At 32.8% G+C, this 13,594-nt stretch overlaps 3 protein-coding genes across 5 annotated transcripts in view; 1 reads left to right on the top strand and 2 right to left on the bottom strand.

The window, feature by feature from the left end:
- LOC144856287 (uncharacterized) overlaps positions 1 to 3,725 on the bottom strand; it is a 31,827-nt gene extending 28,102 nt beyond the window's left edge. For both annotated transcript variants that reach the window (XM_078714242.1, XM_078714243.1), the window contains exons 1-2: positions 3,400 to 3,725; positions 2,351 to 2,570 (exon numbers count right to left, since the gene is read on the bottom strand). In XM_078714242.1, coding sequence (XP_078570368.1) covers positions 2,351 to 2,570; positions 3,400 to 3,623 — 444 coding nt within the window. In that variant the 5' untranslated portion in view covers positions 3,624 to 3,725. The remainder of the gene's footprint in view (positions 1 to 2,350; positions 2,571 to 3,399) is intronic.
- Positions 3,726 to 5,326: 1,601 nt separating this feature from the next.
- The window catches only part of LOC144856209 (ADP-sugar pyrophosphatase-like), a 29,916-nt gene continuing 21,648 nt past the window's right edge, over positions 5,327 to 13,594 (top strand). The window contains exons 1-8 of one of the 2 annotated variants that reach the window (XR_013614908.1): positions 5,327 to 5,447; positions 6,144 to 6,267; positions 6,690 to 6,797; positions 6,902 to 6,997; positions 7,226 to 7,281; positions 7,569 to 7,614; positions 7,843 to 7,905; positions 8,085 to 8,365. Coding sequence is in view for 1 of the 2 variants with exons in the window: in XM_078714160.1 (XP_078570286.1) it covers positions 5,403 to 5,447; positions 6,144 to 6,267; positions 6,690 to 6,797; positions 6,902 to 6,997; positions 7,226 to 7,281; positions 7,569 to 7,614; positions 7,843 to 7,905; positions 8,085 to 8,173 (627 nt within the window). In the remaining variant the exon portion in view is untranslated. Of the gene's footprint in view, positions 5,448 to 6,143; positions 6,268 to 6,689; positions 6,798 to 6,901; positions 6,998 to 7,225; positions 7,282 to 7,568; positions 7,615 to 7,842; positions 7,906 to 8,084; positions 8,592 to 13,594 lie in introns of those variants that run through there. The other variant, XM_078714160.1, reaches the window with a different exon arrangement.
- On the bottom strand, positions 9,729 to 11,453 carry LOC144856183 (uncharacterized). The gene has a single exon (XM_078714139.1). The coding sequence runs from the start codon at positions 11,451 to 11,453 to the stop codon at positions 9,729 to 9,731; it is 1,725 nt and encodes a 574-aa protein (XP_078570265.1).

The raw sequence follows: 13,594 nt of genomic DNA, 5'->3' as shown, positions 1-13,594 counted from the left end.
TTATTTGCTTTATGACCAGTTATGAACAATTAGTTGTTCAAATTAGCTGTATTTTCATTTTTCCGTCAGTTGATAATTTATACATCGATCTCGTAGCAACAAAAACAAATTATCGAATGTTAATTTTCAGTATTTGTAAATGTTTCAAAATGCAATTTGTATTATTTGAATAATCTCTTTTGTGTATTATTAACTGTTATAATTACATAATTACTTTCAAATCTATGGAACGCGCAATTTATTGGCAATTTTCACACTAGACTTATACCATAATGTCTAACCGGATTGCCCCTTTAAGGAGTGAATTTATTTGAAAGGGCATAACGTCCTTTTAACATGGATAGAATATATTTTTAATATAATGAATTTATAAGTCTAATCGGAATGGCCATTTAAGGAGCAATATTTGAAAGGGCATAGAATAGCCTTTTAACATGAATCCATAAGTCTAAATGGAATAGCCCTTTAAGGAGTAATATTTGAAAGGGCATAGAATAGCCTTTTAACGTGAATCCATAAGTCTAAATGGAATAGCCCCTTAAGGATTAATATTTGAAAGGGCATAGAATAGCCTTTTAACATGAATCCATAAGTCTAAATGGAATAGCCCTTTAAGGAGTAATATTTGAAAGGGCATAGAATAGCATTTTAACATGAATCCATAAGTCTAACCGGAATGGCCCTTTAAAGGAGCAATATTTGCTTCAGCGATCTTCATACCCTGAAAGCTAGCAATGGCGTTTGGTAATTAACTCGTGCATTATTAACTCCACTCATTAAATCGCAATGTAATCAATAATATTCCATTATTGTACTACTCTAATGTATACCTAATTACGGTGACGTAATGCATTTATTATTATTGCTCAGACGAACTAACCTCAATAAAAGTAATAGACTATATTGTGTATTATACATCGCGAGGAAGTTGAAGTAGGCATGAGGCCTACCTACACAAAGATACGTTGCCTCTGAACCATGGTGAGGCTGGGTCATATGCATGATTTTATAATAATAATATATATATTTTAAAGAATCTTCTTGTGTAGGCCTAGTTATATGACTGTCACCTGAATGGTGAATGTGCGCTATAATTATACTGGTTGCTACAGTAGTTGTTAGAACGTTGTGGCCTCAAGGAATGAACATTAGGCCTATCTTGTGTGAACGGTTAAACATTTCCATTCGTTATTTTTTCAATCTATTTTCAAAGCATTTATATTGTCAATGCAACGTTATGATATTATAGACTAATCCAATGAAGACAATTATAACTTGTACTTTAGTAGTACAGTGTGAATGGGGTATAATCGCGTTATATTTCCACATTAAGCAGCTAACCGTGTGTGAATACACATTATATCGGCGTCAAACTCTGCATTATGCTAAGCAGGTAGAATTCTCTAGCGACGGTGAATAATGCGACTATCAAATATACATTACTATAAAATTGCTAGCCATGATATTGCAACCAGATTCGGCTATGCATTCTATGTAATAAATATATGTACAAAGTATAAAATAATTTTACTTTCAAATTTGGAATATTCTATACATGTTATAGTATACAACAGAAGAAGAAAAACTACATTCTAAAATCGTGTGTAATTGTTCACTTTGAAATTATTTGATTATATTTATTAAGGTAATTCAAATTGTGTAAGTTGTTTAATTTCAAAATAAAACCTCGCCACCAGCGAGTTAGTAGTTAATGCATAGCCTAAGTACAGTGTTAGGCCATTGAACGGTGTGTTTAAAAATAAAAGCATTAATTTTCGCCTGCTTTGAGTTTGAATTAAGCACGCCTGTATGCCTAACAATATGATTAGCGATGGTTGACTTGCTATTATATCATTTACACCTTTCAACGCTAGATGTTTAATCAATCCAAAGAGAAGTGTAATTTAATTATCATTATAATAAGTACATAACTTAACGTTTGTATTCAAATATGTAATAAATATATCAGAAAATGTTTATGTATTGTAAGTGACGTCATCGTGAAGAAGAGAAACAATATTAGAGGTCAGAAGTTTTGTCCGATTAATAATTTTTGATTAATAGAATAATTATCCCTTGAAATTAAGATTTTCGATAGATTGTCACATAGAGATGCAAAATTGTTGTACGTGTAATTACGTAAAATTTGTGAACGCACATTATGTATATTGTGTCTCTTCATGGTCTTTGGTTGGTTCCCCCTTAGACGCAACGTAAGGACATGAAGCACAGCGTAACTACTTTGACCAATCACGGCGCGATGGATCATCCCAATATCGCTTGTGATTGGTCATTGGCGTTACGTGAACAGAAGACTTTGTTAGAGACAGTTATGGGCTAGGAACCTTACCTTAGTTGCCACTGATGTGACGTAAAATCCACATTGTAAACAAACTGGTCTCTCGCAATCTGCGCACGGTAATCCTTCCTGCGCCGTGCCTGGCAAGGCGTCTGGGCTTAGAACGGTAACGTGACATATTGGACAAAAGTTCTTATCCTTTAGGGATTCAGTGTCCGTGAATCGACTTAGAAGGGATTCCGCATACGAGGTAAAATCCTCTTCTAAATTTCTAAAAAAAACAAAAAACAAAACAAAAAAACATTTTTTAAAATCTATTTCAGAGCTGAAATAAGTTGCATTAAAAAACATAAAACATGGATGAGTGCTAAATGTCATCACAACCATGGATTCGAACCCAGAATCGAATTAAGTTAATTATACACGCGTGTATTATGCGTGTTCATGGAGACTCGAATGCTCGTAAAGTGTACTCATTAATATGCACGGTTGACTTTAGACAAATACATCATCAATTGAACCTTGGCGTCTCATCCATTATCCGAGTTTCTCTAATTAAACTGCAAGAATTATTCACACTATTATATAAGAAGGCATGAATAACCGATGATTCTTCTTTATTCGATAGTCAGTAGTAATATTAGATGGTATAATTTAATTGCACGATACAAAAGGCTGTAATAAATTATATCTCAAACTGAGCATGCTATACTAAGACATAATATAATTAATAATGTAATGTATTGGTCTAAGATATTACATTGTAGGCGCGGCCTACTTCAAATAATGCAACACTAAAATGTAAAACATAGAATGTCCCTTAGTAACTATATTAATTTTTTTTAAAATCATTATTTCATACTCGGGTTTACGTTTCAAGAGAATGAACGCATTGCGTTGCTTAAGCGAGAACTTATACCGATGTAAAAATCGTAGTGTTTTTGCTCCTTATTAGGTTAAATGATGTAATTTCCGTAATTTAGTACTGGGAGTGCCCCATTTTTAAAGGTTTTTTTTAGCCACACGGACTTTCACATTGTGGCCTATTGTAAATAATGTCATGTTAATATTATTTGTTTTATTAAAAATGAGTAACTAACCGTATTCTGTCTTCTTCCGTAGCCTCTAAATCCCTGGCTCTATCTAACACCTCCTGTATGTGTTTTTTTTCTTCAACAGTTAAATGGCTTAGATCTGCTTCAAGCTCAGGTGGTTCTATGGGTAAGTTGTTGTCAGCGGCTAGTGCAGGTATACTATCCCTTCGTATATGTGAATCTCGTACTTGGTACAGCTCAGATTCATCCTGACTCTCCGTATTCCCCATTTTTAAATGAACAACTAAAGACGACTTATTACCTAAACCAGTACTTTATATTACGGATCATTGTTTTCCTGTTTGCCCCACCTTGTCGTCATAACATATGCTGCAATACTACGCGTCTTGTGTTGTTGCCATACCATTTGCTTTAATACTACGCGTCTTGGGTTGCCATAACATATATGCTTAAATACTACGCGGCGTCTTAGGTTGCCATAACAGTTGCTTCAATACTACGCGTCTTGGGTTGCCATAACATATGCTGAGAAATATTACGCGGCGTCTTAGATTGTTTAGTAGTAGCCTAGCCTATATCAATGGTTTAATTATGAACGCATAGTTTCACGATGCTGTTCGTATATTCATAGCATGTAATCGATTGAAAATTCAGCTAGCGCCTAATCAACGATTTGTCTTGAGATGAATACAGATGCAGCTTGAACGGAGTACGGAACTCGAAATGATTCAATTTCGCTTCTACAAAAAATTATTACAAGTTGAAAATATACAAACGTAATGTTATCTACGTTACCAAGAATGGTGTATGTTTTTATGCTTTCTATGGTATTCTCTCTTCAGTCTCTTACGCCTTATCTTCACTTAAAATAGTCATCGCGTTCCAGTTATGGTAACGAATTCCTCATACGATAAATAAACCAACGTAAAAATAATAAATGGTTGACGTATTAACACAAAATAAAAGAATGGTAATCCTATTTCTGCAACAGCTATTGCACTAAAAGCACCGGGAATGAAGCAGTTGGCACACACACACACAGATGTCGACGACGACGACGATCTAGGCAATAAGGCGATGCTGATGCATGCTAAATGTCTGCTGCATCCATTCAGCATAATAGATCTATCCACGAGCGATTATCATAATTAAGTTGAGCTCATTCAAGCGTATCAGACAATGGTGCATGCGTATTATGTACTTTCTAATTATTAACAACAGTACTAATATCAACAATATGATGACTGGAGTTTTTAAAGTGATTTATTAAGCAATCTAAAGAAATGTGTTATCATAATTAATTCAGTATTTTATTCAAAAGGTTATAATCGATCAATATACGTAACCCCCCAGCTCCAATCATGATAATATTATGTTACATTGAAAACAAAAATCACGGGGCGTCAATAAAAATCACATTTTTTCAAGGTACCCCTTTTCTGTTCTTAACTACTGAAAACAAAAGTCTGGATTCAACCCCATCATTCCAGACTTTTATTTGTACTGTATTTTTAAAAGCACTTTACTGTATTCTATCGTCACATATATAGGCCGCTTCTACCATGTTAATTAAAGGGCGTATACATGTTATGGATAAGCTACATAATTATATTTGATACACGGCAACTGTATGGATGTTTTAATATGCCATCAGGGACATCGGCTGCAAAAAGTAGTGGACCAAGAGGTGGTCCTATGATGAAAATGGAAGTCCAGTATGAAGATAATTAAAAGTTGAGCACGATAGTGAAAATTGTATGAAAGCTGAGGTCCTTGATGTGATGATTAAAGTGTACCAAATGACATGAAATTGCCATCGTGCGCAAATCATATCGGGTATTATTACTTTATATTGTACAAACAAGATGGTAGTCGGAAAAAAAACGTAAAAAATCAGTCCTTTTTCCGTCAAGGTTATTTTTTTTCGCTATTGGCGTTTCATACATAATTTTAATTTTTGTTTAAAGTCACGTGTCATTGTTTTGGATTGCGGATCGCGAAGCGTGCAGACTTGTTTTCTATACATTAATTTTACTTGCTAAAATAGGATGACTTTTGAATCACAAGGCATGTCTGAATTCATTAAACAAGAGGTAATGTATGATATAAACATTCAGGGGCATTACATTTGTTGTTTAACCCAAGCTACTGTCTGTGGCTAGGTCTTTAAGCTAGGCCCTACTACTACTAGCCTACACTTACTACTAGCTCTACCGTGATTGTTTACTACTCTACCCGCCGAACCGGAACGGTTAAGGTAGAGCTACTGTAGAGTCTAGGCCTAGGCCTAATAGTACAAGGCCAAGGCTGCTATACCTAATGATAATCCGAAGTACTGTGTTATTAGTTAGTTAGATAGGTTGACTAGCTTTCCCCTCCTCAACCTCTACTCACATATTGAGTGATACTCCAGTTGGAGTTTATCAATTATCCAATCAAGATCAAGTTGTCTTGTTTTGCTATAGCTAAAGCACACACTTCGAAGCTTCCAAAGTATAAATGCTACTAGTACTACTACTACTACTAGTATAGTTACATAGTAGAGTACTAGGCATAGTAGGCCTAGCTGGCTGGCTAGGCTAGTGTGTATAGGTTGCTTTTTACTATATTTACTAATAATACTATCCATCAGAATGAATCGTAATATATACCGTATATATTGGACCACAATAATGCATTTAAAGTAATTTTTATTGTATTGGAAACCAGAAGCTGAGCCGTTATTTTTCAGTTAAATTGCCATTAATATTGAAATAAAATGTATAACATTTGTTATGATATTTCGACAGACAATACACAAGGAAAAGTGGCTGTCACTGGAGAAGTACACATACAAAGATCCTAATGGACAGGAGAGGGTTTGGGAAGTGGTAGAAAGAACAACTAAATCCAAACAGAAAGATATTGGAGATGGTAATTATTTAGGTTCTTCTGTAGTGTAGTGAAGCCTTCCAATCTCAAGGTCCAATCTTCACCTAGTTCTAGTGCTAGATTTTTATTACACTCCCTAATCCTTAAATGAGACATAATTTATAAGCATGATTATAGTTTATACATCCTGTAATTGGCAAGTTCTTTGGAACTTATATCATGAAAGAAGACCTATTTATTCAATATTATTGCTGAGTGGCAATTATTATTACTGCACACTAATACCATAGAGTATAATGTATTGTACTCAAGGCTACATTTATTGTCAGATTTGAAATGATCTTTAAGGCCGTACTGTAGTATAGTAGAATGATTAGTCAGCCTAAGCTATGACTATTCACTAAACAACTGTATACTTGAACTTTACACTGTAAATGCAATGTTATCTGTTTCTTTTTACACAGCTGTGGGTATTGTGGCAATTCTAAAGAGGGCGCTGCATCATGATTGTATATTACTTGTCAGGCAATACCGCCCTCCTATCAAAGGATATTGCATTGAGTTCCCAGCAGGTATGGAAGGCTATTATATTTATTTGTAATATTTTATAATACTTTGTACAATACAAGTACATTCTTTGTGTATTTATTTATATTATACACTATTTATTTCTCAGGTTTGATAGACAAGAATGAAACTCCATCAGAAGCAGCTATAAGAGAACTAAAGGAGGAGACAGGGTATAGTGGAATAATAGAAAGTGTCTCACCAGGTAATATTGCATGCTGATTTCAATGTACACTAACATTGTCCAACATCCTTTATGGAAATAATTCCCTTGTCCATTATTTAAGTAGTTTAATGTCTTTGCATGGACCCCTAATATTTAGACTAAAAATTAAGGTTGTAAAGATGCACAATGTAAACAATATGTGTTCTATACTAATGAAATCAAAATAATAACCACCTTTGTATTCTAATTACCTTTTCTTATTTTTAGTTGTCTCGTTGGATCCTGGTCTTTCTGCTTCTACTATCCACCTTGTTAATATGAGGGTAATGAACTTTTTGATTATTTGTTTTATAATTTAATGCATTCAATATATTTTGGTTAGGTGCAGTATTTAATAATTCAGCATTTAAATGTCTTACCAACTTAGCCAACCAAGCATTGGTATATAGTCAAATATTTGAAGAGAATGTTCTATATTCATATGGTCTATTAATAACCATTAGTGTTGTGCAATTTTATTTGTCAATTCCAGTTTGTGTACTTTGTTAATAAAATTTCTTGAAAATGTGAATATGAATAAGATAAAAATGATTTTCTGTCTCTCGTTTAGATTGATGGAGATGATCCAATTAATAGGAAACCTGTCAGCAACCCAGGTACGTTAAGGACACTACTTTCACTACCCAGTTACCTTAAGAATGCTACTTAGGCAACCCAGGTACCCTAACTGTAGCTTGAATGAGTTTTGCCCAACCTGACTCGTGAAAACAGTTCACCAAAACATTGGTAAAAACAAAATCAGCAAACATGTATAAACCTTTAGTTTATTGCAGTACAGCATAGTTCTTGTGTTTTATTCACTTTTATTACACTTTATCTTCTAGATGATGGAGAGTTTATAGAGGTGTTTGTGGTTCCAGTCAATGAACTACGATTACGATTGGACAGTAAGTATTGTTTGGAACATTTAAAACAAATTTGAAAAAAGTCATATTTATTGAGGAAATGGTTTCTGGGAAGTACTGAATTTGTGTATAATATAAATAAATATACAAAGAATGTACTTGAATTATACATTATTATAATTTTGCAATATTAATCTTGTTTTTAAATTTTATTTTTTTAGAATATTCAAGTAAAGGAGATTTGATTGATGCTCGTGTTTACACCTATGCTTTGCTATTGGACCAACAAAACCATCCCACAGAGCTTTAAGTTAAGATATAAAGCAAGAAGAAGTCTAGACAGTAGCGGGTGAGAGGGCTCTACTACTAGGCTCCTACCTCTATACTGTACCAACAAAATCATCCCACAGAGCATGTTATAAGGCAAGAAGACAGTAGCAAATAAGTGAGCTCTACTACTGAGCTCCCCTTGCTACTGGACTGGACAAAATCAGATCATGAAGTTGGAAATGAATTGTTGACATTAATGGGTGACAGAGAAGTTCTGTGTTTCGATTGCTGCTTTCTTCCTTTTTAAAAGACCAAAGTATTTCAGATTGTTCTCTCATTTCAAAATTTTACTTCATCCTTAATCCTGAACATCTAAATATTCTGAAGGTTTTGAATTTTAATTATTGTTATAATCAACAACTCTAGTATTAAATATATATTTTAAATCAGTGTTTCTATATTGTCTTTTGTCGTCAGTTTGTCAGAATATTTTTCCTTTATTGGTTTATTTTATCGTTCAACCTGGTAATTTAGATTTAGAATTATTGACAAGTTTTCATATTTAATTTAAGATATTTCATATTCCATTAATAAAGTTGTGTTTGGCATCATCTCACTCACAATTTCAACAAAATTGTTTTGTAGTTCCTTTCTATATTGTATGGTATTAATGTTGGGATACATCTCACCAATCCTATGTGTTAATTTTAACTCATCTTGTCCTGCTCCAAACAACCTGGTACAAAGTTGAATCTATGGTAGGCTAAACCGAGCATGCTGAGTTTGTAGACAGGGAATGTTGTACATCCTAAAATACTAATATTATCAAAACTAGTAGATACTACAAATCTGGTTGATTTTCAGCAATATACCATAATGAATATAAACATTAATAAACACAAATACAGTAGGTTTATTTAAATGTATCAACTTTTAATTCAAGTAAAATGAGAAAAACATTTTTGTATTTTACTATTATATTTCTACTCTAGATGGAAACAAAAATTGTTTAAAATTAAGCCTACTAATCAGCAAAATAAACCAAAATACGGTTGAACTATTTCATTAATTTGTAATTAATTCTACTCTAGTAAATAATTCAAACTAAATATAATGCAACGATCGAAGGAGAGTTACCTACAGTAATTAATGTAATATTGATATGACTTAATATAAACGAATTCAAATATAGCTGAACAATACAAAATATATTATAATACAAATATGATATTATACAGTATTATACTGCTGTTATTCGTCATTACATAACAAACCTGTTAGTTATCGTTAGATAATAGTTCCATTGCATTAAAGTGAAAATAAAATGTATATATTAAAAAAATGTAAGTGCTCCCTTACTGCTACCAAATTCCCGGACTTATTCACTCCAGCACACTTAGGTTCTATATAATATTAGCTTTCGTGGCGTGATGTCATATCACAAAACTATACAACTATAATCAAAATGATTATTTTTATATATAATAATAGTAAGCCTAATTTATGCATAAGATCACTACAACAATTTTAAGTAAAACAACAATTATTAAAAACATGTCTACTTTTCTGTTGTGTTATGGTTATTTAACTATTATTTAATAATTAAATATTTTTACTGTTTTATCACCATGATTTGCCACTGCTATTCTACGTGGATGGTGTGATATGATGGATAATCCATGAGGATAGTTGATTCCATCTTCTTCTTTATCAATCCTTTTAATAAACTTTCCACTATTACTAAATAGCTGTAGTTTGTGATCACTTGATATTATGATATTGTCATCATCATTAACTACTACTCCATGTGGGTACTTCACCTTACCATCTTCATCACCCCCATTGACAAGGACCTTCATCAACTTTCCCTCGTTATCAAATAGTTTTAAGCAATTCTGATTATGGTATAGTATAAGAATATATCCTTGTCTTGTAAGGGTGACATCAATGATATTTAAATATTCAAAACCTGTACAATCACATTGTGCTATTTTCTTAATCAGCTTGCCACTTTCAATGTTAAACATGGCTACTTTATCATTATTAGCTACATACATGACACGTGATGCTTCATCCACATGTATGCCCCATGGATATGTCAACTCTCCCTTACCAAATGATTTAACCACATTCATAGTGCATAATGTGATACATTCATTAACAAAATCACTGAATGCTATATTACCATTGTTCATTGTGTACATTCTGTTTACTTGCACACCTTCTGATAGTGTAACCTTACCTATGTTTTCACCTGATTGCTTGTATTTGTGAATGAAATTGTCTTGATTTGAAACAAACAAGTCGTCCCCATATTTAACTACATCACGAACTTCTTTAGCATTATCTATTTTTATAGATTTTAATAGTCCTATATTCTCTACTTTGATACTCATTGGTGACTTTTTAATGTGTTCACCATCAACTCTAACATCAACCTTGCAAATCCCTGCACTTGTACATCTACCTATCACAGTATAGTCACCATTGATGTCTTCTTCTACTTCAGAGATGATAGTTTCTCCTGTTGGTTGTGTCAATGTAGCTTTTATGTCATTTGCATTTATTTTACATTCATCAATTTTAATTATTTTAACATCAATCGTTTGTCTTGTCGTCATGCTCTTAGCTCCTTTTAATTCTAAATAGCTTGTCCTTGAGTCTGTAATCATTCCAATGTTCTCGTGCAATGAAACAATTTGTTTATTGTTTTTAACAAACTTAATTTCTGCATGAACATCAGATTTTGTGTTAGGCACTGCCTTGATCCTATCATCCAACGCTCTAATGACGTCATTACCGGATACAATCGCTGTTGCTTCGTTGCCCTTCTCTAGGTGATGCAGCAAATTGATGTTTGTATTTATATACGATATCGTCGTTGTCTCATCCTGTATTTCTGCATCTGTTGCCTTCCTCTTTATTTTGTACATTGCCTGCACTTCACTCTTCAATTTGTCTCCACTGTCTTTTATTCTTGTTACCAATTCCCCTACATGATTTTCAATTCCTCTCAAACTCTTTTCCCTGTTTTCATCTAGTTTCTTAACACGATCAGTCATTACTTTAAGATCATCATTTAATTTATCTGTACATTGTTTAGCCACTTTCTGTAATTCTTCTGATGTTTGTTTGAACGTTTTAAACGCGTCTGTAATGCTGATTATGGTGTGTTGGTCTTTTCCTTCCCATTCCTTGTGATCCATGAGTTGGCAGTGTAAACAAATGGCAACATCGCAAACTTTACAAAACACAGTTAGAGGTTCATTGTGAATAAGACACAGGGGTGGGTGCATCGCATTGATTTCACTGACACTCATAGATTGAACTTCTTCCACTGAATGCAACTTGTGAGTTTCAAAAAGTCTGTAGTTCTTATGATGATCACTACAATCGTGACAAAGATATTGTCTGCAATCCTGACAGTAGGTTTTAACTTCATTGTCTTTTCCACAAATACATTTGGTCTGATCTGTATTTGTAAATTGTTCAATTGTTTCTAATAGATTATTCAGAAAAGTTTTAGGTTGTAATTTCTTTAGACCGCCCTCTGGAATCTGATAAAATTTGGAGCAAGTTGGACAGGTTACCTTCTTATTTTCTCCAAACCAGTTGTCAAGACAACCTAAACAGAAGCTGTGAAGACATGGTAATGTTCTGGGTTCATGAAGTCTATTTAAGCATATTTGACACTCTAGAACCTTCTCATCGATATCTTCTAGAAATTTAGCCAAATCACCACCGCTAGCCATCTTTCCACCGCTAGCCATCTTGAGTTGATCTGTGAACAATTGATATTTTAATTGTGTTTACATGGTGAAATACATTTACTAATTCGCAAAGTTTATTGTCTTTCATTTTTGCGTGCTCACTCACTATGGCGCAAGACTATGTAGACAAGCCCAATTTCTGAGATCTAAAAATGGTTCCGATATGAATTGTGTATGAAAAGTGTTTATTCATGATTCTTGTGACGTTAGTGTATTTATATTATTACCAGAGCATGACTGGTTCTTTTGTGTACTATTGATATGAAAAACAAAATAACATTTCGGGGAACTAGGTACCTGGACACGTATACAATTAAGATAGGCCTACCATACTTATAAAAATGAGAATAGGTATTTTAACCCACTCTTCTCATAGGGCTAGCATGTACTTCTACCAAATGTATCACAGCCTTTTGTTTAAGTTGATAGTAATAATCATATTTTATTTATAAATCCTGGAGAAACCAATCACATCCAGAATATTATTAAACTGGATTAGTTCTTATTTCTGTTCTGTGTATTAAAACCGAAGATATGCAGTTACCTTACGAAAGTATAATGCATACTCGTGAGACTATTCAATATTTTGGCATAACATTAAGCATCGAAAATGAAGATGATCAATTTTATATTTAAAACTGAATCATACAATTGCGTTTATTGATAACATACTAGAAAACTGTTTCCAGTTAAGATTGAGGACAAATATAAATACCTTTACCTTTATCTTATCCGAACCAGAATACGATAAAATGGTCCAAGCACTTAAATAACTTACCCTTTGATATGATTAGTGTTTTGATGTTATTGTAGACAGGCGCAAATGCTCCCAGGTCTAAGGTGAAACAATATGGTTCGGATATGAAATAAAGTGTTTAGTTCTGATTCCTGTGACGGTGGTGTATTTGTATAGGATTAGCATGATTGATTCTTTTATGTACACGGAAACGTTAACAATTATCGGCATTCATTTGTGCTAAAATGTTTTTCATTTTACGAATATTAAGCCGCTTAGAATCTAGACTACGGTGTTATTTGTCGTAATCTATAGGCAATTACAAAAACATAATACGAATATTTCACAACATTAAGTCAAAATACAATGAAATTTTGTTTACTTAATTTCAAACACAATTTAATGCATAAAAAAACAAGATAAAAAAAAATGGTTGATTTTCAGCAATATACCGTAATGAATATACACATTAATAAACACAAGTACAATAGGTTTATTGAAATGCATCAACTTTTAATTGAATTAAAATGAGAAAAACAAAGTTAATCCTACTAATCACCAAAGTATAGATATATTTACTAGATTTATACAGTTGAACTAATTAATTATTATGTAAATTATATTTCTACTCTAGATGGAAACAAAAATTGTCTAAACTTAGACCTACTAATCAGCAAAATAAACCGATTAATACGGTTGAACTATTTCATTTATTTGTAATTAATTCTACTCTAGTAAATAATTAAAACCAAATATAATGCAACGATTGAAGGATAGTTACCTACAGTAATGAATGTAATATTGATATGACTTAATATAAACGAATTGAAATATGGCTGAACAATACAAAATATATTTTATACAAATATGATATTATACTGTATTATACTGCTGCTATTCGTCATTACATAATAGTTCCATTGCATTCAAGTGAAAATAAAATGTACTATAATTA

The sequence above is a fragment of the Antedon bifida genome, chromosome 11 (assembly GCF_963402885.1).
Source record: "Antedon bifida chromosome 11, ecAntBifi1.1, whole genome shotgun sequence".
NCBI classification, from domain to species: domain Eukaryota; kingdom Metazoa; phylum Echinodermata; class Crinoidea; order Comatulida; family Antedonidae; genus Antedon; species Antedon bifida.
Note: the sequence above shows the minus strand (reverse complement) of the source record. Positions and strands in the feature narration are given on the sequence as shown.

Bases quoted from the DNA above. Each gene is read 5' to 3' on its own strand.
- LOC144856183 (XM_078714139.1), bottom strand. From the start codon at position 11,453: ATGAGTGTCAGTGAAATCAATGCGATGCACCCACCCCTGTGTCTTATT.